At 37.7% G+C, this 23,701-nt stretch overlaps 1 protein-coding gene across 9 annotated transcripts in view; it reads left to right on the forward strand.

The window, feature by feature from the left end:
• The first annotated feature begins 12,646 nt into the window (after positions 1 to 12,646).
• The window catches only part of LOC117411410 (myelin transcription factor 1-like protein), a 104,514-nt gene continuing 93,459 nt past the window's right edge, over positions 12,647 to 23,701 (forward strand). Inside the window, exons 1-2 of one of the 9 annotated variants that reach the window (XM_034018901.3) lie at positions 16,787 to 16,911; positions 17,439 to 17,488. Coding sequence is in view for 5 of the 9 variants with exons in the window: in XM_034018907.3 (XP_033874798.2) it covers positions 16,825 to 16,911 (87 nt within the window). In the remaining 4 variants the exon portion in view is untranslated. Of the gene's footprint in view, positions 13,133 to 16,327; positions 16,602 to 16,730; positions 16,912 to 17,438; positions 17,489 to 23,701 lie in introns of those variants that run through there. The other 8 variants (XM_059025819.1, XM_034018902.3, XM_034018903.3 and 5 more) reach the window with 8 other exon arrangements.

The raw sequence follows: 23,701 nt of genomic DNA on the forward strand, positions 1-23,701 counted from the left end.
TAATAATAATAATAATAATAATAATGCATAAGATTCCATATTCAAATAAAGGCAATACCAGTGAGAGAACTGACATTACAATAAAATGTCATTTGAATTTACTTACATGTAGGTTTTCATTTTTGGTCACTGGAATGGTCTTCCATGTTTGTTTTTTCATTTAGTCCTCTGCAGATTTTCTTTGTAGTGACCCCTGCTGGAAAATGCGGAGTGGCACAGCTGCAGGCTTCCCTGCAGCTGCCACCTGCCACGTCTGCTCTGGGATCAGCAGACAGCAGAGAGACTCTGGCAATGATCCCGGGAGGCTCTCCTCATTACTGTAAAGGACGGCAGCGACAGCAACACCCTTTCCAGGGACAGCTGAGGCTCCAATTCAAAGCATCCGTTCCCCGCTATTTTAAAGCAAGGTGTGCTTATTTGTGTGTGAGTTTGCCAACTCTCTAATGCAAGAATATATGCACCGCACAGCCATCCCTAAATAAATATCTTTCTCTGCCTTTGTACAGTATTCACATGTTTGCACTCCGTCCCAGAGGACATAACTACCCCTCCGGTGTTTCATTACTCACAAAGTCTGTTTGTTAAATGTTATGCATCCACAACAAGCACAATGCTGAGAAATGCAGACGTGTTTTTGACAGGTCTCAAGCAAATGATTAATTTGAGGTTACCTTATGGTGGCTCTGTAGGGACAACCAAACGTATTAAAGAGCTTGAAATAGGATTAAATATATTGTATTAAATATACCTAACCCTTTTTAAAACATATTTGTGTTTTAATCTGGTAAAAGTATAGCAACATGTACTGGCAGCCACGAGGCCAGGTGGCTATCTCCTGTATCCATGGAGTCACGACGGCATACCCCACATTAAAAGTATACTTGTCGGTAGGACTGATAAAACATCACCTAGTAGTAGGAAAGGCTACCAGACCCGGTTATTCTGGGTCTGAGACTGGCCAAAATGTAAAGAATTAATGAAATCAATGGCAGTCTCAGTGGTGGTAGATTACGCAACACGATACCCGGAGGCAGTTCCATTGAGGTCCACTAGTGCAGCTGCAATAGCCAAACAACTAGTGCAGATTATGGCTAGAGTAGGGATCCCCAAGGAAATCCTGACTGATCATGGAACTAACTTTCTGTCTAACACATTACAGTAAGTTTATCAAATTTAAAAATTACGTCCCATCAGGACATCTGTTTATCATCCACAAAATGTAGTGCAGCATGTGCTCCTACTTAGAGATCGCCTGGATTTGGTCGGTCATTTTGCCCAGGTCAATCTCAAATCGGCTCAGCACCGGCAACAGCAGCATTACAGTCAAAATGCAAGAATTCGAGCCTTTCGACCAGGAAACAAAGTAATGCTGCTTCTGCCCTTGTCAGAATCGAAACTATGTGTTATATGGCAGGGGCCATATGAGGTGATTCGGGCTATAGGAAAGGTGAATTATGAAATTAGACAGCCTGATCGCCGTAATGTATGGGGAATTTATCATGTAAATTTATTAAAGCCCTGGCAGGCAAGGGAGGCCTTATTTATAGCCCCAGGCGATGTAGAGGATGATTTAGGCCCCTGTCTAGAGACTCCTAGCACTGAAGACCTTTCGATGGGGGAACAGTTACTTCCAGATCAGCAATGAGAGCTGCGTAAGTTAATTGAAGAGTTCAATGACATTTTTTTTCTGACTTACCCGGTAGAACTAACCTTGTTGAATATGCCATTATCTCTCCCCCAGGTGTCTTGCGAGAGAGACCTTACCGGATCCCAGAAAGTCGACGAAGTGGTGTTATTAAAGAGGTATGGGCGATGCTCGAACTTGAGGTGATTGAGCCTACCACTTTTCCACAGTGAGCCAATAAAAGCAATGTCTTTATTGAGGTGCGGGGTTGAATGGGTTCTGCATCATACCTCAATGTTAGGGCACATATATAAGTGATGTCACACTGCAAGGATGGGATGGTTTTTCAGGTATTACAAAGTTGTGGATTTTTAGCACGATGATAGCACCACAGATGTGTATTTTTCCTTAAGTTGATTGTCATTCTGCTCTGATTGGAAGAAACTCTTAGTAGCCTCTTTCTCAACATATACGTATACGTTAAATTCAGATGATACAACAGACAAAGTTTTAGTAATTATCTGTCTGTAATGTATTAATTTATATAGCTGCATTTTAAGGGACTTGTCTAAGCTACTAAATATATATGGCAATATGCAGTATAATAGATATGGTCTGTTCAATTCATATGATTGCATTCTAAATAGAGATCACATTTAACAGACTAGGATACTTTGTTTTTTTAGCTCAGGTATGCTACATACAGGCTCATACATAGGTCAGAGTAGAGGGTGCCAAACTGGAATCAGACAGTTAAACAGCTATCTTATTTGCTGGTGCAATTATTCAATTATTTTTTAAATAACAAGTCTTTAAATACAAAACTTGTCTCTTTATGAGGTAAGAAGGAAAATGAGGGGTGAATGGATCTCGATGAACAAACAGGAACTTCTTTTTCCTACTTAATAACAAATTAAAAAATCTATCCAATCAATAGATATGCAGGTATTCAACTAATTTTAATGTGACCCATTAAAGACAATGTCTTTATTTTCAGTTTTAAATGACCAAAGAATAAATCTGCAGTTGGCCTCTGTACTGCTGTCCCTTTAAAGCTGTTCTGGTTAACACTGGGAGTGTTTGGGCCAGCATTCCCCTGAACACAGAAGCTTGGAGGTGATCAGCTGTACCCACACCCCCAGGCAAGCTCAGAAGGCTCAGCAGAGATTTAACATAAGGTCAGGGACACAGTGAAAAGCCGAGGAAGGAAAAGGACGTTTCTGTCTGTTTCGGCTGCTAACCCACACCTTTTTTTTCTCTTCTATATTAAAGAATTTCAAAGCTGGGCTAAGAGCCTGGGACTTGCATTGATATACTTGAAGATGAAGCCCCTCTGAAGTCTCCCTAAAGAGGACCAGAATTAACCCTCCACAAACGGATTCATTTTAAATAATGTGAATGTGAATTTGGGTACACACAGCATTGCTGATTGCTACATTAGTGTTGTTTGACAAAGCAGGGCACCCGAGGTCAAGGAAGTGCTAGCTTCTGCAAGATAACAAGCAAAAGAAACATTTGGTAAAAAGGTGGCTACAGAGCGTTTTAGTCATTGATGCCTAACCAGTAAATTTCTGGGGTACAGTATTATAATAGATTGTTGACTGTGCTAGTATTTTTGTAGTTTATCAGGCTTTGCTTATGGTTACAAAACCATAATATTTCTTCAATATTTCTCAAGAAAGGATTGCCTGTGCTTTACCTTGCTTTCACTATGATATACATTGTTTTGGCTTTGTTTTGTTATTGCCATAATCTTTTAAGGTTTTGCAGGCCAGCAAACCATTGTTATCTGTAGTTTGCCAATACAAAACCTTAATCGTTTTCGTCACAGTCGCCAAGTGAGTGTCTTAAACACAGTACATCAGGGTTAGACCAGGTTGTACAAATAGGTCATTTACTTATAATAAATTCCTGCAGAGTAGTCTGACACATAAAGAGATCAGAGATCTGGAGTTTAGCTGCATCACACAGCACCTGTGTAAGCCTCTTTAAACCCACTGTTATTGGTAGTTTATATCGCTTGCATACCAATATCTCATCTACAGGCTTGTGAAACAACCGATGATTTACAGCAAGACTATGAATGGGATTTGTATTGCCTATTTTTCCTCAGTCAGTCCCTTTATTTACTAAATATCTTTGTATCCCTGAACAGATAATCATCTCCTCTTGAAAAATAAGGTTTGCTAAATATTTTAATGAGCAAGACATCTCACAAGTAGAATAGTACCTCGAAATGTTCTCCTTTTTCTAGGAAAGCAGCACAACTGGGGATGGGGAGTTTAGCATATTAGAGGAGACAATTGCCTAAATGTATGAAAGATTGTTTTCTAAATATGGTCTCTTAAAAATTGTATTTTTTTACCTGCAGTGTGTTTCATTGTCTCTGTGTCTTATGAAGTAGTACTGTGTAATTGGATGCTAAACCTTAATGTCTTCTATTGTACGTTTTCATCAGGGCTTGAGAAAGACACTGCCTGGTAAAAGAGAGTTTTAAACCTTACAAACATGTGCAAGCATAATAGCAAGCTTTTGAATTGTTTATGTTATTTTTAATTCTGTGATTTAAAACTCCAAGTGAACTTCCAGATGTGCAAACATGCAGCTTTGTCAGCACAGCATGCTTTTCTCAAGAAATACTGCTCATGAAGGGAATCCACACACATACGATTATGGCCTTGAAAAAATATAGTTCATGACCCAAAATAATTCAGACTTTAGGTTCTGTGTACTTTCTTAATAGTCACCTGTGACCCCCTGCACACTTGTGACAGAACAATCTCAAACCGTTCCAGATGAAGGGGCATTCTGCATCGATAAGGCTGACTTTGCATGTCCTTTCAAACAGCGGTCTCCAGCTGTGGGTTTATAGAAGGTTTCTTTGGCAGTCAGTCTGCTGCTCCACTGAGACTTGAAGAATTTGCATATGCTACTGCAGTGCTTCGGTGCAGTGGCTTCCCTTCAAGGGTCTGTGTGCTGACAGTTCTGAGAGAAGAGAGGGAGGCACAACTACCAATTATCTGATGTCTCTGACTGGGATCCATTTATGCAGCAACATTTAAAGGACAACAATAATTAATATTCAGTGCTTTATTAAGATGCATATTTCTAAGGGATAGAGGCAGTATAATTTTTGACAAAATGTCTTTGCACCAGTGCAGTTAACCCTTCTTTGTGATTGTTCAACGTGTTCTCAAAAACGTCTCCACCTGTAGCTCTTTACGGATACTGGAGTTGCCCATATGTAATGCGTCTAACAGGGTAGAGGCTACACGTGACCCCACACACTGCAAGAAAGTGTATTTAAGAGCTGGGCTTGTCTGTGTAGCAGGGTAGCATCAAGAAAGAGGTGCAGAGGCAAGGAATCTGCAGTTTAAATGCTAAAGTGCACATTTAATAAACAAAATAACACAAAAACACAAACAAAAGGGCACAAGGGCCAAAATAAAGGTTTACACAAAATACCAAAGAAACTGTCCAGGCTGGGCACAGCCTTCACCAAACTTTTTAAACAATATGGCACAACCCAGATTAATAATAACACATCATCTACTCCTCTCCACAACTACAGGCTTTCTGCCTGCTTTTATGCAGGTGGTCACTCCCCAATTAGCACCAATCTGCACTAACTGGAGAGTGGCCACACCTGTGGTTGCTGGCAGAGACATTAACCCTGTCTCTGCCACGGTCTGCATTTGTGGATATAGAGTCTTTAATCTCCATCACACCGACGGGACAGAATCTGTAATGGCAGTGCATCACACAACACTGCCCATTACAAACACACTTACAGTTCTGTAGCTATGATTTGAGAGCACAGTTACATATTTAGCTACCACAATGGTCAGCATATAACATGCACCCTTTTACACATTTTAGGAGAATATAAGTTGTGCATTGTACAGTATATGTGAGGTGTGCAGTATACTCACTGGGTTGTGAGCACATTTCATTGCACTGGCTCCAGAAGATTGAGACATAATAAAAAACAGCATGTAATCAAAGAAACTACAAAATGATATTGCAAAAGTCAACCGGAAGCCATAATAATAGTACAGTATTTCATGTTAGATTTAGATGTTAGATGTCAGTTTTTCGTTAAGTGTATGGAAAACTGCAAAGCGGTATGTAATTCAATATTCAAACTGAACATTATTCAGCAGGTTTCATTCGACTTTATGAAACAAAATTAGTTAATTCTATAGGGGGATGCAAAACCTTTGGCCATAGCTGTACACACTACATGTGTACACACATACTAAATATGAGTAGGATTACTTATTAAGCACATAGTTAATAATATACTATTGCACTGTTGAATCCTGCTGAAGACATACAAAAATCATAGTGCTAAAACATATTTTTGTATTATTTGTCCATAAGACCAATTCTCTTCTACAACAAACTGCTAATACAGATATTTCCTTGCCGATCTGGGCTAGCAAGCACATGGTACCATCCTCCACCTGTGCATAGGGTACAAAGAGCTAACTTTTTTTTTTTTATCAAAAAATGCAAATTCATTAGAATAATAAGATTAATTTATTTCAAAAGATACTGTAACATACCTTCCGAGAGTAAACACATCTTTGTTTTTCACAAAAAAAAGTGCTACAGTATATAAACATGCCATGGCTCTGAAGGAGCTGTTAAATGTTAAACCCAAGCTACATTTATACACACTTGACCTTGACACATTTTCCAAGAGATGTTTTTTTTTGAGTGTTGATAAAAATCATATTTGCATGTTAACCATAATAACTGATGCTGGACAGATACACGTTCTCATAGTGGCCTTAACTATTGACTTGAGCAGTCCAGCGCTTTGTTCCACCAGGCATTCCATGATGTCATTAAGAGCTACAAGGGAATACCACTAATCTAAACCAGGGGAAAGGCAATTTGACACTTCCAGTCTGTTCCAACCATGTCCTTTATTATTTAATTGGACCAATGAAGCCCCCAGGCCAGATCATAAAGCATGTAATCATGTATTTATACATATTAAACCTGGAATGGGTTGGTATTCCAGGAGACTCCAGCACCTTAAAATCCATTATGGTGTCATTAAAATCTGCATCACCCTTTTGCAAGTCAGTTTCAAATACAGTGGTGTAGAGAGCAGATCTGAAAGACTGATGGAGGGGTGTTAGTATGTTGCAAGTCTGCACATCTTGTTGATTCACAAGGAACTCACACAAGTGATGATTTCCATCCCCAGCTGCCCTGAAGGATTTGTAAACACCAACCATTGAGGGACAGATGCATAGCTCTTCAGAACAATTTAAACACCTTGCAGACTGGTCACATTGAATGAGTGCTGTCCTGGTACACCATGGTGGCCATACACACTTTTGACAGTATCTAAGCAGGTTTTTAAAAATCTATATATTTGTCACTATCACTTGGTAAATTATATGTTTGTTTGTACAGGTTTTGTCTCAGTTTAAACTAAAACTACTGTTACTCATTAATTCTTTGTAAGAAGTTTATAATTAGTTGAAAGAACTGTGCAAAATGGAGTTGGATGAAGGATCTGTATGCAGCTTCTGTCTTTTGCTGGTCAGGTTGAGACTAATAGAACTTTCTTTCTCCTGTGACCTTTAACAAAAGCCAGGGCGAGCATTTATCTCCTTTCCCTGTGGAGCAGTCCACTCAAGGTGAAGAGCACTGAACCAGCTCCACCAGCTGCGTCACCAAACTCTTTGGGGATCACAGACAATTTAGAATGTTCAAAGTTGCTTTCATAGGCACAGCAACCAGGCTGCAAAACAGCAAGAAGATTCAGAAAGTGTGAAAACACATTTGCAGTGCACCACCCGTGTGAAATCCCCTTTGGATTCTGCATAATTCTATATATTGCTTGAAGGGACGAAAACTAAATAAACATGGGCTATGGGTTTTATAGTTTTACGTAAGATTTATAATTGAGTGTTTAAAAATGTGGATGAACATACAAAATATAATAGAGTACGCCCCTTTAAAGTAAGATAGCTTTCATTTCTCTTCCCTGTGACTACAATAAACTTGTAGTACTCTTGTGAAAGGAAAGCACTGATGAGTTGCAAGAGGCTGTGTTTTTTTCTTCGCTGAGGCATTGTGAAATATTGAGTTTACCTTCCGGTTGCCCTTTTGCCAAGGTCTTTAGAAGTACCCTCTGCCATTTTGCAAGATTTGTTTGTCATAGTTTTATATACCGCACTCAGGTAGACAAGATAATCAAGATGGTTAAAGCCCACAGTTGTGATTAATCATTAATCGATTAAAATCAATTTCATATATATATATATATATATATATATATACACAGTAGTCCATTGCGTATCTGACTGTGGCAGGACCAGGGTAAAAAGTTGGATAAATGAATCCTGTTTTAAAAAACATTATACACAGTTGTAGCAATTGCTATAGTCACACAAATATTGTTTTGAGATTCAGCATTTTTATTAGGGAGCTCCCCTAAATCCCTTGTTTAGAAAGATATAGGATATTAATGCTTGTGACAGGGTAACTATCTGCTGTGTGGGTGCGTGCATTCACTGCTGAGTGACTGGCAGGGGATCGAGGTTGAAGTTGATACGCCCCGCAGGCGAACAGGATTTATTTATATATGAACACAGGGGAAAAACTAGCTCACAAATCTGTTATGCTGGTTCCATTTCTAATCATTACTCTTACAATCACTACACTAATGTAATCATGGCGTATAAACATCATTTTTGTTATCTTACATGTTGTGACAAAACAGGCAGGTAAAAAATAAAACATTAATAATAATAATAATAATAATAATAATAATAATAATAATAATAATAATAATAATAATAACAAAACTTGGCAAGTATGTGTTAATGATGAGGAAATGTATTACAGTAACCTGTCGCGTATCCGCCCGTCACATATCCACTCTTACCGTTTGTCCGCCATGATCAAGTTCTTCAGCAACGTTAGTTTATTATTGAACAGAGAAGATTAGTTCAGAGATTGTAGATCCTACCAAAGTTTTCGTACACTGTGTTGTATGTGCTCCGTGCACTGCCATTGCTGGTAGTGTCACGTGAGCTTTTCAGTGTGTGATATGTAAATAAATCCTGTTCTCCTGTGGGGCGTATCAACTTCAAACTCTGTCTCGATCTTCTGCCTGTCACTCAGCAGCGAATGCACACACCCACACGGCAGACAGCTACCTTGTCACAAGCATTAATATCCTGTATCTTTCTAAACAAGGGATTTAGGGGAGCTCCCTCATAAAAGCTGAAGCTCAAAACAATAACTGTGTGAAAATTATAATTTTTACAGCTGTGTATAATGGTATTTAATACAGGATTCATCTATCCGCCCTTACTCTGGTCCCACCATAGTCGGCTACGTGACAGATTACTGTATTCATTTTAATATAAGACAGTGATAAAATTAAAATACAAATGAAACTTGTATAAACGTGCACTTACCATGCTCAATTCTGGAAGAGCAGCAAAATTCAAATGCCGCCAACGTATTTTCGACACTTAACAGGCAGTTCGGTGCTTTTACTGATTTCTTCCCTTTGACATTCTGGGTCATCAGAAGAAATATTTTCACTCTGTTTGAAGGCATCAACCAAACATATCTGCTTCAGTTTGCTAATTACTACATAACAGTACAATCCTATAAGCTTAAAATGTCTGTTTCACATCAACCGATTACACAAGACTATATGCGAATTTGCGTTTTGCGTACGGCTGCGTGCGCCAATGCGTCAGAATATATCATCACACAATACTATATCTCGAGTTGGTTTTGAGCAGCCATGCAGAAGTGGCGCAGATATTTTTTATTGCGTGATGTTAATATTTTCTGACCCATATGTTTAAAAAGAAACTGTCACCATTATCACTCTCGCTACAAAGTCTCCTGTTCAGTTTTCCCTATTTTAATTTTATACTGTCAAGATGAAATTCAAAAGTCTCTTTCAGGTATCTGGTGAAGTTATCTAATTTCTCCCACCTAACACAAATCCAGCTTCGTGAGGTTTATATCAAACATTGTCATTTTTTGGTTGAATGTCCATTTGTCTATTACACTATGTAACACAATTTTTGTTCCTGGGTAGTAAGTGTTATTTCCTAATTGCTTATGCCTCAAAAGTATAGAAAATGGCTATTATTCCCCACAAACTTTGCTTTTATGACCAGGACAGTGATATTTTGAAATTTACCTATTTCCAATGAGAAAACGGGCGAATTTGTGTCTTTTCGTTCACATAAAGTCAGAAAAAAACAACATATGAATCCAAATTAACATGTATTTATACTAAAGTAATACAAAAATGACTACAAAAGATTTAGAAGTGAGTAGTTTTTCGAGATTTACGATTATACTGTAAATCACTTTCATGAATCAGCCCCCAAATGTAGTCTCCCATCATGTTCTCGTTATACTGTCCTTCATTGACAGCTCATCCAGGAGCCTCAAAGCCATGCTGCTCCATAATGGTAACAAGTACCCGTCTCTTCCCCTGGCTCACTCGGTGCACCTCAAAGAGGATTACAACAGCATCAAGACCTTGCTGGACGCCTTGAAGTATGATGAGTACGGCTGGGACCCCCGGAAGGTGCTGATGCCACCACTGCACATCAAATTGGGCCTTATGAAACAATTTGTCAGAGCTCTAGATAAGGAGTCGGCAGCCTTCAAGTACCTTCAAGACTTCTTTCCTAAGCTGTCTGAGGCAAAGGTCAAAGCCGGTGTCTTCGTCGGACCACAGATAAACAAGATCCTGGAGTGCAATGAATTCCCCAAGAAGCTCACTAGTAAGGAGAAAGCGGAACAGCTTTGTCGTAGTGGTTCGGGGCTTCCTGGGCAATCACAAGGCCGAAAACTATGTGGAGCTGGTTGAGACTCTGGTGAAGAAATACGGCACAATGGGCTGTAGGATGTCCCTCAAAGACCATATCCTTGATGCTCATCTTGATAAATTCAAGGAGAACATGGGAGCGTACTCGGAGGAGCAAGGCGAGCGCTTCAACCAGGATATACTGGACTTTGAACGCCGCTACCAAGGACAGTATAACGAGAACATGATGGGAGACTACATTTGGGGGCTGATTCATGAAAGTGATTTACAGTATAATCGTAAATCTCGAAAAACTACTCACTTCTAAATCTTTTGTAGTCATTTTTGTATTACTTTAGTATAAATACATGTTAATTTGGATTCATATGTTGTTTTTTTCTGACTTTATGTGAACGAAAAGCGAGAGTGATAATGGCATGGGTTTGTTCTTAAATGAATCTGCTGACCAGGGAACGTCATGATTTACCTACATATCTACATGATATATTTTCAATATAGTGTTCTGTTTCCATGGCAACATACTGTAGAATATATATATATATATATATATATATATATATATATATATATATATATATATATATATATATATATATATATTAGGTGTCCTAGTCTTATCCACAGTCTACAGATTGCACTTTCTGATGGCTGTGCAGCCCTATGACAATTAAACTACGAATGGCACGGCACTGGCATCAGTGACTGGCTCCCTATCCTGGAGACCGAGAAACAGACATTTTTTTTACAGACTGTAAACAGTTTCCCTTCCCTTGGTCCGCTGAACATCCGATGCAGTATCCAATGAGCTGAGAAGCTGCACAGACGTCATTAGCTGTATGGGTTTATTTGAGCACGACTGACTGCAGCTGCTCAGCGAGCTGAGCCTCCATTAGAGTGGCTCAATTGATCTGATTCACACTGCGCCAGCAGGGCAGGAGCTCTGGAAAGAAAAGCAAGCCGATGTCAATTAACTGGAGACAAAATTAGAACTGCTTTTTTATTGTTTTCTTTCTCTCCCCCTCTTATACACATTATACTCTATTGTTTCTTTTGGAAAATACTGCAGTCACAGAGGGGACATAATATGACAGTGAGTTCCCAGTGTCTTATCAGCTGATCTGACAAGCTAAAATGATTACTAGCTGGCTGATTTATACTAAAGAAAATGTTTAAAAAAAAAAAGATTTTTAAAACAAGAATTCTTCCCTTCAGAGGCCAAATCAAGAAAGCACAAATGATCTTTTTGATTATTATATGACATGATATTGTAATAATATCAATATATTTTAGAACTTATTTTGTGTGTGTTGCAGGTGCTTCCACGTATTTTGCTTTTTATTTTTTTAATTTTCTACTGCACACAATCTGCCTGTAAAGATGCTACAGTGTTGTCAATGCATTTTTTTTAGAAGCAAGTCACCACCAACCCACACAGTTAAAAATAGGACACAAACGCTGGTGAATTTCAGAGTCTTTGCTTTCAATACTATTGTGTTAGGTACAAAAGAAGCAAAAGTGATTGCAATATTATAAAAAAAAACACCAAACAAACAGGGAAACCACTACATGTCTGTAATGTATGCTGTCAGGTGGATGAAACCTAGGCATGCTTCTATATTAACAAAAAAGTAAAAGAAATACAGCCGCAGCCCTGCGAAATCCCTCTCTCCCAGAAACCCTATCAAGCCATTATTAGCAAGACTATATTGAGAGCACTGTTCCACGGCAGACAGAGAAAGCGCTGTAGTTCCGCCCAGACGTATGCCTTGCCATTTTCATTTGAATCAGTTTGATCAGGACGGCTGCTAATTCACTTCGCAGGAGGGCCCCCTGGGAGGCAGCATGGACGCCTGAGGCGTGCTGCTATTGCATCAGTGCAGTATTCCTTATCACAGAGGGAGAGTACCGCATACCCTGATCAAAACAGAGGAATGCTTTACCCTCTCCCCAAAAAAATTAGCAAAGTGAGCTATACACATAAAGAAAGAAATAACAGATTTAAAAAATGCATTTCTGTTTTTCAGTGAGAAATACATTAACACAAATAATAGTGAAAAATATTAAATTACATACCTATTAAATAGACAGCGCTTCCTGATTTAGTGGGAGACTTTGATTTGCAGAACTGACAACCTTATTATGCAGTGCACTTATTATTGATATTATTCTGCTCTCCGTTGCCATGACCACCGTGCAAGAGACATTTAATTTTCTCTCTTCCATCATCATTATCTATGAGGCCATCTGTTGTAGAAAATGAATTCAGACTCATTTGCATGACTGATAAGCATTTTTTTTTTGTATCTATTTAACAGAAGGTCATATGCCAGGGATTTGGAGCTGGTGAAAAAAAAAAGAAGTGGAGGAAAAAAATCGTATGGAGAGGATGAGTGGGAGTGCGTGTGTTAGAGGATGTATGTGGAAGTAAAACAGATCCCTTAGGCCTTCTAGCCTATCGTGCTGCATTTGCCATTCCTGCCAGGGAGACATTTTCCCCCTCAGCCTCTGCATAGCGAAGAGAAAGGTGTTTCCTATATAGTCTGCTTGAAGCCCCTGGTTTTATCTCTGGTTTTGGTGGGTGCAAGTTGATTTGTTTTATTCTATATCTAAGCATTTTCGTAACAGTATGTCCTTTTTTACTGTGTGGGATCTGCAGTGTTCTCTATGACGATGTGAGTGCCATTATATTTGCTCTGTTTACTGTTGGAAAGTTAATGTTGTAGTGGGGATGTGCTGCTGTGCTGTTTCTTTAGCCAGATTAACCTGTTTTATTATTGCAAATGCCAAACTATAGCACAAAGTTTGATGCTTGTCATAGTGTGATGTGGCAATTTGAACATTTTAAACTCTGGATAACGTCTGTCCATTTTTTCTTTTCAGTGGTGGCTTTTTGTTTTTTGAATCTTTAGCAAGTTGCAACATTTCTAAACGTGCTCTTTCAAAGCATTGTTTTGAACAATGATCTTAAATCATCTTGCATCTTTATGTTTCAAAGCTTTGTGTATTACCTTCAGAGTGTGGAGGACTTTTAGTTATTAGGAGTTTCTGCAAATAGTTAAAAGTTGGTGAAAGTTTCCTTGATACATTATAATATACAGTATATATATATAAACAGTTTATAGGGAAATTAATTATCCAATACCGATTTATCCATTTTAATAGGCATGTAAGATAATAATATGTATTGCCTGCATTTTCTTACTTATTAGTTTGATGGTTTGGCTTTGTTAAAAAAATCTATTGAAATGAACTGAAATAATGAAGTGTCTTGAAATTGTGTGAATATGTATGTTTGACCTCATCTTTAAAAATGCAGTTGTATATAGGGTAGCTGATAGCAACTGTAGGTGGATATCTGATGTATTTCTCTTCTACTTTGTTAACAGTAGTTATGTCAGACCTTTATGGGGGAACAGTATACATGCAGTATATTACTGAGTGAAGCCTAACGGGTAGATATGTTTTGTGCATAACCTTGTTTGAAATCATCTTTAAGAACAATAGTAACTATTCTTTTTGATTGCTTTTGGGAATGTTTTATAGCTTACTTTCATTTTGTCCCACTTACTGGACTTTATTGGGTCATTGCTGCTTCTTTATTATGCTGTCATATTAAACAACAAAACTATGGCCATCCAATGAATTTCAGATACCAGAAATGATTTAGCCAAATTTGCAAAACGATAATTACCAAGCTTGGATTTCTCCCTACCACTCTGACATTTGACTGCTGCTAATTCACTGATTAATCTCATTAACATGATTACAGAAAGATTTGTAGCCAGCTGCCATTATGCTATCCAGTGTATGGGCTTGCCACCTTGGTCCATTGGCTGTGATGTATTTTAAGCTTGCATCAGTTACAGTAGTGTCTTGGGTTGCTTCACTTTCCCATTCAGCACCAGGAGCTGTCCACTGCTGAAACCAATTACACTGAGCACTGGCTGACTACCTGCTAGTATACATGCAATGTGAAAATGACTGACTTTCAGCACTTTAACCCATTCAGTGACATCGTCCTCATTTGAGGACAGGCTACTTTGTCATTTGTTGTAATTTATAACTGGCATCTACCAGTTATTTAAATGTTCTCTTTAACTATATTGTTATGATAACTTACTCTAATTGTGTTAGCCGCAAATGTTAAGTCTAAATGTAATGTATCAAATTACATCAATACAGCTTGTGTTCTGATTTTTTTTTAAAAAAAAGGTAATTTGGTACTTAATGTGTTAATGAAGCTGCCCACTAGGGTAACAGTATAAGGAGCACTTTCGTCTGACAATTACACATGTGTTCTCTGGCATTGATTCATTGTGTCTGTGGAAAGTATGGTACATTTGTACCACTTAAAAAAGTATTTACCGATACTGATGTTTAAAAACTAATATTTGGAACCATTTTTTTCTGGTCAGATTTCTGCAATCAGATGGGTTTTTTAATTTTTTTATTGATATAGTATTATTATGCTTTTAAAAGAAATAAAGAATTAAAAAAAAATGTTTTAGTGTATAACATACCTAATTTTCAATTCTATTCTATGTTCAATATGTATACTACATTGACTGATATTTAATATTTACTCCAGAGGCGCCAGTCATCAAACATTCCACATTGTTTTTGTCTTTATTAAGATTGTAATTTTGGCAAATTATTTGAGAAGAATAAAATCTTAGATAATTTAGCGAATATAGAGTTAATGTGCTATTTTTGCACCATTTTGTTGTACTGAATACAGACAAGTGATGTGTAAGGATGTTTCAATAAATTAGATTTGGAATAGTTTTATTCAGTAAGTTTTGTCCAGATACTATCATTGGGTTTCTTAGGTAATTCTTAGGTCATTATTTATATGTTAGGTATTTATTTTCTTAGGTATTTATATATGTTATTGTGTTTATTAAATCTTTTCAAAAGGCTTTAACTTTTAAATGACTGCAGAATATTTTTTCAAGTCTGTTTTAATTAATATTTATATGCATGAAACTGTTCCAGACAGTTGTAAATAAACCAATAAACTGTGCTTGACTACAGAGGTATATTTAATCATAGATAATCATCTGTATGAGCTCAATATGACATAAAAGCTGCAGTTATTAAAGGCTAAACCATTGGCAAATGTTATTCTGAATTTTGTGTTAATTATCATAATTATAAACCAGAAACAAATGTGTTTATCTCTGCTTTGTATACAGTGGTAGGCTAAGAGAAGTAATATTGAAAAGCAGAATATATTTACTCTTAAATATGTAATACAGACATATATTTTAGAATATTCAAGTTTCTCTAGTTTGCTGACAGGCTAATTTCTGTGTTTGTAATCTTTAAACTTCTAATTCCTACATAGTCTATATAGTTCACAGTATGTAAAAAATTAAAACAGCCCAAACAGACTGATAAGAAATTAGAAGTTTATAACCTTTGTTGTTAAGTTTTAGGATCCCCAGACACTACAATAAATACAGCACTGACTGCACCCGATATACATGCATTGTTCTAGTGATTGAAGGCCTGTGGGAAATACTGCATGTTGCATCATAATGTGTACAGCTATGGAAAATAACAAAACAAAACAAAAAAAAAAACTATAGTCCAGGGATACCAAAGCAAAAACTCCAAACAAACACAACAGCATGTCTAGCTCTTCTCATCCCTTTTGCAATACAGAATTCAGTAGTGCACAGCTTAAACATTAACACTCCACTCAGTCCATGGAAGTGTGTGGTGCCAGTTGAGGATGCAAGCTTAGAAAGGGTAAGTCAGCAGTACGCTGGTTGATTTTTGTTCTGCTGCAGTGCTCCGGTCTCAGAGGGAGCTCATGCTTCATGCATTCTGTATACAGCCCCTCGCTTCTCTGTCTGCAACTTCCTTAAAGGCTGCACTTCAGCAGCCATAGCACTGTTTTTTCATTTGTCTGTGCTCTCATTTTATTGGAGTCACCCCTGTTCATTTTTTTGCATTGCATTCAGGCCTATTGGTTGCCTGCCTGGAACTATCATCGTTTCTTCGCTCTCTCTCTCTCTCCTTTCATATGGTACAATAATTAGCATACAGATGAGTGGTGAACTCCACTGTGAGCATTGAGAGAAAGAGAAGACGCACAGGTGACAAAAGTTTATTAGAAGACTGAAATTAAAGCTGGTGGGTTTTTTCCTTTTTCTTTTCTTCTGGTGGGAGAGCTGTGTTGTGGTTCTGCTTGTGTGTCTGGTTGTAACAGTTTGTTCAGGGGGGACGCGCTCAAGATGGAAGGCAGGGAGAGAGAGAGAGAGAGAGAGAGAGAGAGAGAGAGAGAGAGAGAGAGAGAGAGAGAGAGAGAGAGACTGGTATCAGACTTATGGCTTGTCAGATGCTGGCATAGCTGAGGATGCTAAATGAAAATGCATACATAGCTTATTCAGTTGGAGACAGTGTTCTTGTAATTTTTTTGTCCTCAATATTGTGTAACCTCAAGGTAAATATATTTTTCTCACAATGCTGAGTGTTGTGATGTGATGTTCAGTGCTTCTCTGTGAAGGAAGAGTAGAGTAAACCATGCATGCACTGCTATTTATTATTTTAGTGAAGACTTGACTCATAAGTAAGCAGTAGCATTTTTAAAGGCAGGTGCTTTTTTACCCTAATTTTAAGAAAATGTAGTTTTAAAAATGGCTTGTATTTAAAGACTGTTTGTTTTCAGCAGAAGTGTTTATAATGTGTTGGAAGGCAGTGTTGATAAAGCATTGTACAGTAGACTGTTATCTAAAAACAATTTGTTTCCAAAAATGATTTGTTGACATTTCCGAGAGTTAACTGAGACATGCTGTAGTTGTTTCTTGTTGTTTACAGACTCATTCAAAGGGTTTATATACTGCAGTGTTTGTGTCGAGTATATGAGAGGGTTCATTTTATAACATTCACTTTCTCTGTCTGGTGGCCAAGCAAAGGTATCTTGTTTGCATGTGCCTGTATTTCACTAACTGCCACTTCTGCTATATTTAGATATGCATCAATGAACACTGAACAGGGGTACCTGTCTCCTGCTGAGGAAGGTGATAAGCTTTCTTTGCGTTTTAATTAATTACCCTACCACCTTCATATTTTTTATTTATATTTTAGCTTATTATTTGTCTAATAATATGGCACTGATCTATGTACGACAAATTAAAAACCTACCTATCAGTCATTCTCCCAAGGTCCATACTGGCACTGTATGTGGGATTACATGTAAACAAAGCCTGTATTTCTGACACACATTTTACTTAATTGTACTGTTTCTTTAGACTTATACTTTTCTGAGCTGTATTTTCATGCTTCAGTACTTGTTTAAAAGTTGTTGGCTAATTATAGTCACTAGAATTTGTAACTGTTTTAAAAAAAGTTAAGTATTAAAAAGTTTATGGCACAATTTAAATAATTATGTTTGAAATGTTTGAAGCTTACTGTATATCTGTAGACAAATTGCATGCAACATAATACTATATAAATATATAATCAAGCCCATTTCATAGGTAGATAGCCGTTTTAAAAAACAAGATCCCAAGAGGTTTACAAGTATCTGTATTGTTATCACGGGCAACTGAATGGTCTGAAATTTTAGACATTGTTACCTCAAATGTGGTCTTCTTGTTTACATAATGTTATTTTTTTTGTTGTTGTTTTTTTTTTTACTATTTTCTCTACTGTACACCGTATTTAAAAAATCTCCAACAAAGTTTCCTATTTCAGTTTTAAAGCGTATTTTATATTATAATTTTAAATAGTTGATAAACAATATTGTATCTGCAAGTTTGTTTTAAGTGGCAATCATTCAGATTACAGAGGACAACAGTGGAGACCATACTGGATTTCATTCCAAGAGCTGTGTTTGAGATATGGACACGGTTATCATGAAATCTGAAGTGTGAAACAAACTTGTTGGTAATCACACAAGATCACACAAAACAAAATGCTGTTCAAATTAACTGACTAGAAAAGAAAGCAGTCTTATAATTGTATTAAAGAGTATTTATGAGCATTAAAGTGTTGTAAGAGCACTGTCTCTAATGGCATTAGGCTAGTTTTGTAATATTTCTGATATCATGCAGGATGTCACACGGGCAGCAATGTGCTGCTGAGTTCTCAGCACTATGGGGGAATGCATAATTCACTAGCACTGCAGACACAAGTGAGCTGTAGAGAGTGTCTGATCATTGAGATAAACCTGCAGCTACACGCTTGCGTTTATATGTTTCTACTGTTCTTCATCAGCCGTACATGCTTGTTTTTAGTTAAAGTATATAAACAGTTCATGTTCATTTTAATACAGTATGTAATTCCTAATCTGCTGTTTGAACTCTTTGCCAATTCAACTGATTGCATCTAAACATAGAGAGTAAAAGGACACAGGAAAAAGTTCAAATAATGAAAATGCTTTACCAGTACCAGTGTGCAGTCACTTTAGTGTTATGATGATACACCACATATATATTTTTATATAGCGCCTTTCATAGTGAACCATCATTACAAAGCGCTTTATAGAGGTAGGCTGTGAACTGTGCATTATATGCAGAGTCACTTATAATAGGACATTGATTTAACATCTCCTCCGCAGGATGGAGCACAAGGAGGTTAAGTGACTTGCTCAGGGTCACACAGTGAGTCAGTCAGAGGTGGGATTTGTACCAATGACCGTCTGGTTACAAGCTCTGGACTTTAACCACTGGACCACACTGGTTGCTTTGGTGAACGTGTACAGTTAGTACAGTATGCACGCACTCAAAATATATCCTGAGTATAGTATACACCTGCTGCTTGGATTCACTGAGCTTTTTAATGTCCTATTACAACAGTGCAACTTCATCTATAACAAAACCCATATGTATGCAGCTGCGGCATATTTTATAATGCTTTAAGGTAAACATTTAAATATTTTAAAAATAAAAAAAATCAAATCTGAATTTAGTCTTTAAAAGTCAAATCCAAATTGACACAAAATACTGTATTTCAGCTTTGTGCTGAAAATGTTTTTATAGGATTAATTATGCACCAGTGTAGTGCAGAATTGAGATATTCCATCATTAGTATTATTCCAATCAGTAAATCTGTAACCCTATTGATAACTGTTGTGCTTGATCAGTTCAGTGAATTGTACTTGCCTTGGCTCACATTAGATGTCAACATCACAGATCATCATGTTTGCCAGGGAGTGTATTCATACTTGGAACAAACGTCTTTCACATATTTTTTAAAGTCAAAGTTGGTAGGATGAAAACATACCAGAGGTATTAAAGGGTTAACTTTAACTTTAAAGAACACACACACACACACACACACACAGATAATTCTCCAATTAGAATAGGTACATAAATAAACCTGTCTTTAGCTCACGTCAAAACTTGCCCTCTGTGGTGAGTGATTTCTTCATATGTCAAACAAAATGATTGCACAGTAAGAAGATGTGGGATGGAGGGATTTAGCTGATCTGTTGCAGCCCTGGAGAAAATCATTACTCTTGCAGTGTGCGCCCTGCATTACGAGCTGTGAGCTAGCTATGCAAACACTCTTGCAGTGTGCGCCCTGCATTACGAGCTGTGAGCTAGCTATGCAAATGCTCTTGCAGTGTGCGCCCTGCATTACGAGCTGTGAGCTAGCTATGCAAATGCTCTTGCAGTGTGCGCCCTGCATTACGAGCTGTGAGCTAGCTATGCAAACAGTCTTGCAGTGTGCGCCCTGCATTACGAGCTGTGAGCTAGCTATGCAAACGCTCTTGCAGTGTGCGCCCTGCATTACGAGCTGTGAGCTAGCTATGCAAACAGTCTTGCAGTGTGCGCCCTGCATTACGAGCTGTGAGCTAGCTATGCAAACGCTCTTGCAGTGTGCGCCCTGCATTACGAGCTGTGAGCTAGCTATGCAAACAGTCTTGCAGTGTGCGCCCTGCATTACGAGCTGTGAGCTAGCTATGCAAACGCTCTTGCAGTGTGCGCCCTGCATTACGAGCTGTGAGCTAGCTATGCAAACACTCTTGCAGTGCGCCCTGCATTACGAGCTGTGAGCTAGCTATGCAAATGCTCTTGCAGTGTGCGCCCTGCATTACGAGCTGTGAGCTAGCTATGCAAACACTCTTGCAGTGTGCGCCCTGCATTACGAGCTGTGAGCTAGCTATGCAAACGCTCTTGCAGTGTGCGCCCTGCATTACGAGCTGTGAGCTAGCTATGCAAACAGTCTTGCAGTGTGCGCCCTGCATTACGAGCTGTGAGCTAGCTATGCAAACCTCCGCTTTTTGTTTCGATTTTGTCATTTGACTGGATTTCAAAAAAGGTCATTTTTAGGCCTTGTCCTTTGCAGGACTAGCTGTTAGTCCTCAGTGGACTTTGCATGTATTTTGCTGAAGTGATTCAGACAAAAACAAGTACAGTAGTGCACACAAAGTAGGGAAAGAGAAAATACATTTAGACATGGGTCAGATCAAATACATTTAGACATGAGTCAGATAAAAATGGCAGGAGGAGTCAGTTCTTAATTGTTCTTCTGTTGTTGTGGAATGTGATCCTTTTGCTCCATTCTTTGTTACCGTACATTATACCCTATTTGTGTTTCCACATGTATCAATCACATTGATCAAAGACCTAGAGCTGCATAATACTGTTGCATTGAAGCAAATGTAACTAATGTGTGTTTCGGCAGTCATGAACCCAGGCAAGGTTCTGGTCTTTTTTTCTTTTTCTTCCATTTTTCTTTTTTATAGACTGCTTGTCATCTGACTAAGTTAATTTAGCTGCATGGAGTGCTTTTTTGATAGGACGTTTAGGCACCCCAGGATGGCGCTTATTACACAATCATATGACAGCATTCTCTTCTATTAAACACATTTGGATTAGCACCTTTTCAGATCATAATGATCTTTAATTTTCCAGACAATGTAAACCCAGCAGACTTTCAGTAATCTTGGCTTGTTTGTTTGGTTAGCCAATTAGTATAGGGAACTGGCATTTAAATAGCCTCAATTTTGATGCACTGCAAAACTGATGATGATAGGCTTAGTGAAACAACAGCAAATATAATACGTGACTGTCTAAACTGGAAGGCCCAGTGCCTTGTTTTAACTGAAAACATAATCTATTGCCACAACTAGCCAATTAAAAATCAATCTAAACTTTAAAATAGGAGCATAATGGAAATCCAGTGAGGATATGGCTTGATGATTAATGTGCACTCTTACCCTATGGCATAACAAGGCATGGAGTGCATTAATCATCTAGAAGTATACACCTATGGTTTTAGTGTGGCAATCAAACTATGTCAAAAATAAAAATGTGCATGAGTTACAAGGAGTCTGTTCAAATATGATAAAGAGGAGATGAGCAGTGTTACAGGATATATGAGATATAGCTGACCTCCTTCATGTTAAATATGTGTGCTTGTGTGTGTTTTACATCGAGCAATGCTCGTGTAATGATACTCTGTACTGTTAACTTTATAGAACTACAGCAATTGAATGTTTAAACTCATAGTCCGGTATGTGTATGTGTGTTTTGATTAGTTTCTGAATTAGATGACACATTTCCTCAATGCTGGCACACCTTGCCTTCCTTCTTAATGTGTATAAAGTACTTACCAAGAGTTCAGAAGTAGTAAGGAAATTCATAACAACCCCCATATAAATAAAACATTCCATAGCATCTTGAGCCATTCCTGTTTTAATTCTGAGATTCAGTGAGTCTACTTGAGCCTAATATTTAAATATAATAATTAAACTATAGGGAAAGCACCGATGAGCCTTATCAAGTGAAACCTGGCATGGTTAAAACTGTTATGCAATGCGATTCCTATTAATGTCCAGCATTCTGTTATGCTATGCTTGTTATTTGGTGATCACCCAAAGCACGAATAAAGTGCATATATGTAGCATTTAGTGCAAAGCAGTGACACTTGAATGTCAAGTTGAACATGGTTTTAATTAGAACGTTCCTTCCCGGTCCAATTCATGCTTAGAATAGGGTTTTGCAATCCGGGTCAACATGACATGTACATTATTTGTAAAGCAATAGTTTCACATCAACTACATCTAAAAGTAGGTAATACAGGTTTTATCTGCAGAAGCATACCACAACTCTTCAGTAACTGCATGCTTACAACAGCAGGACACTCTCATAGGTTTGTAACACACTATTGGTATTTGTTGTGAATGTCCTTTTGCTTTTTCTGTGGTTAGGCATTTAGAGGTGTAGCCTTAATAGGCATTTAGAAAGCAGAGTAGTGTAGAATTTTAGCCTCCCACTGAAAATCTAGTGTATGCTGCAATGGTAAAAAAAGGAACGCTTGATTGATTAAATCATTTTATTTCTGGAAGAAGGAGAAGGTTTGCTCTGCAGAAGGTTTGGGTTTTATGAATTCTTCCCTTTTCCAACGTGAAGTCTCACAATCAGGTCTGGTTTAGTTTATATGTGTGATTTACAGACACTACAAAAGCTGTTGACTAGGTAGTGACATTTTCTGTACATGTTCATTTTACTTTCTGCCAGCGAAATGACTAGACAGATTTTGCTGTGAGTTGCTCACATTAAAACCAACAAATAAAAAAAATGTTTTGCTGGCATAGAGGAGTGGAATTGCGTTGGGCGCATTATAGCTGAACCATGACGTCCTTCATGTTGGTGAGGAAGGCTTGCTTTGGTCCAGGCTGTAGAAATAGATTCAGTGATGCTAAAATAATTCATATCAATATCCTAGTGAGAATAATTACAACTCATACTTAATCACATAGATGTATGTACAATGCAGTTATCCTGTTATGGCTGGCAGAAGAAAAATAAATGAAAGCCTAAATACTGTGTTGTTGTCTATTGGCTGGTTTTCAGAACTAGCTGATAGACATGCTCTGATGAAAGCTTTTAAGATCACATAGGGCACATTCATCAGGTTATAAAATGTTGCTTTAGCATAATTACTACATAAAAGTAATTGATGCTATTGATAAAAATAGAACAACAGGAGACTCCAGAAAGGAACCCTGGGGGACATCCTTACAATAATTACAATAATCACTTGTTGAATCCTGTGCAGATATTATTCATACTTATAAATTATACTTAACTGTCCTGCTTCAATATGAAAGGCTCTATCAAATTATGTCTTGAGGAACTGAATCAAAGGTTTTGAAACGGTGTATGAAAATAGGAAAAATAAAATAAACATTGTCATTATCCTCTTGCGACCGAAGGTGTCTATAAAATGCATTTGTATTGTTCTATATGTTGTATAGGAGGAAGCAAGATGCCTGACAA

Source organism: Acipenser ruthenus, chromosome 6 (genome assembly GCF_902713425.1).
Source record: "Acipenser ruthenus chromosome 6, fAciRut3.2 maternal haplotype, whole genome shotgun sequence".
Classification (NCBI taxonomy): Eukaryota; Metazoa; Chordata; class Actinopteri; order Acipenseriformes; family Acipenseridae; genus Acipenser; species Acipenser ruthenus.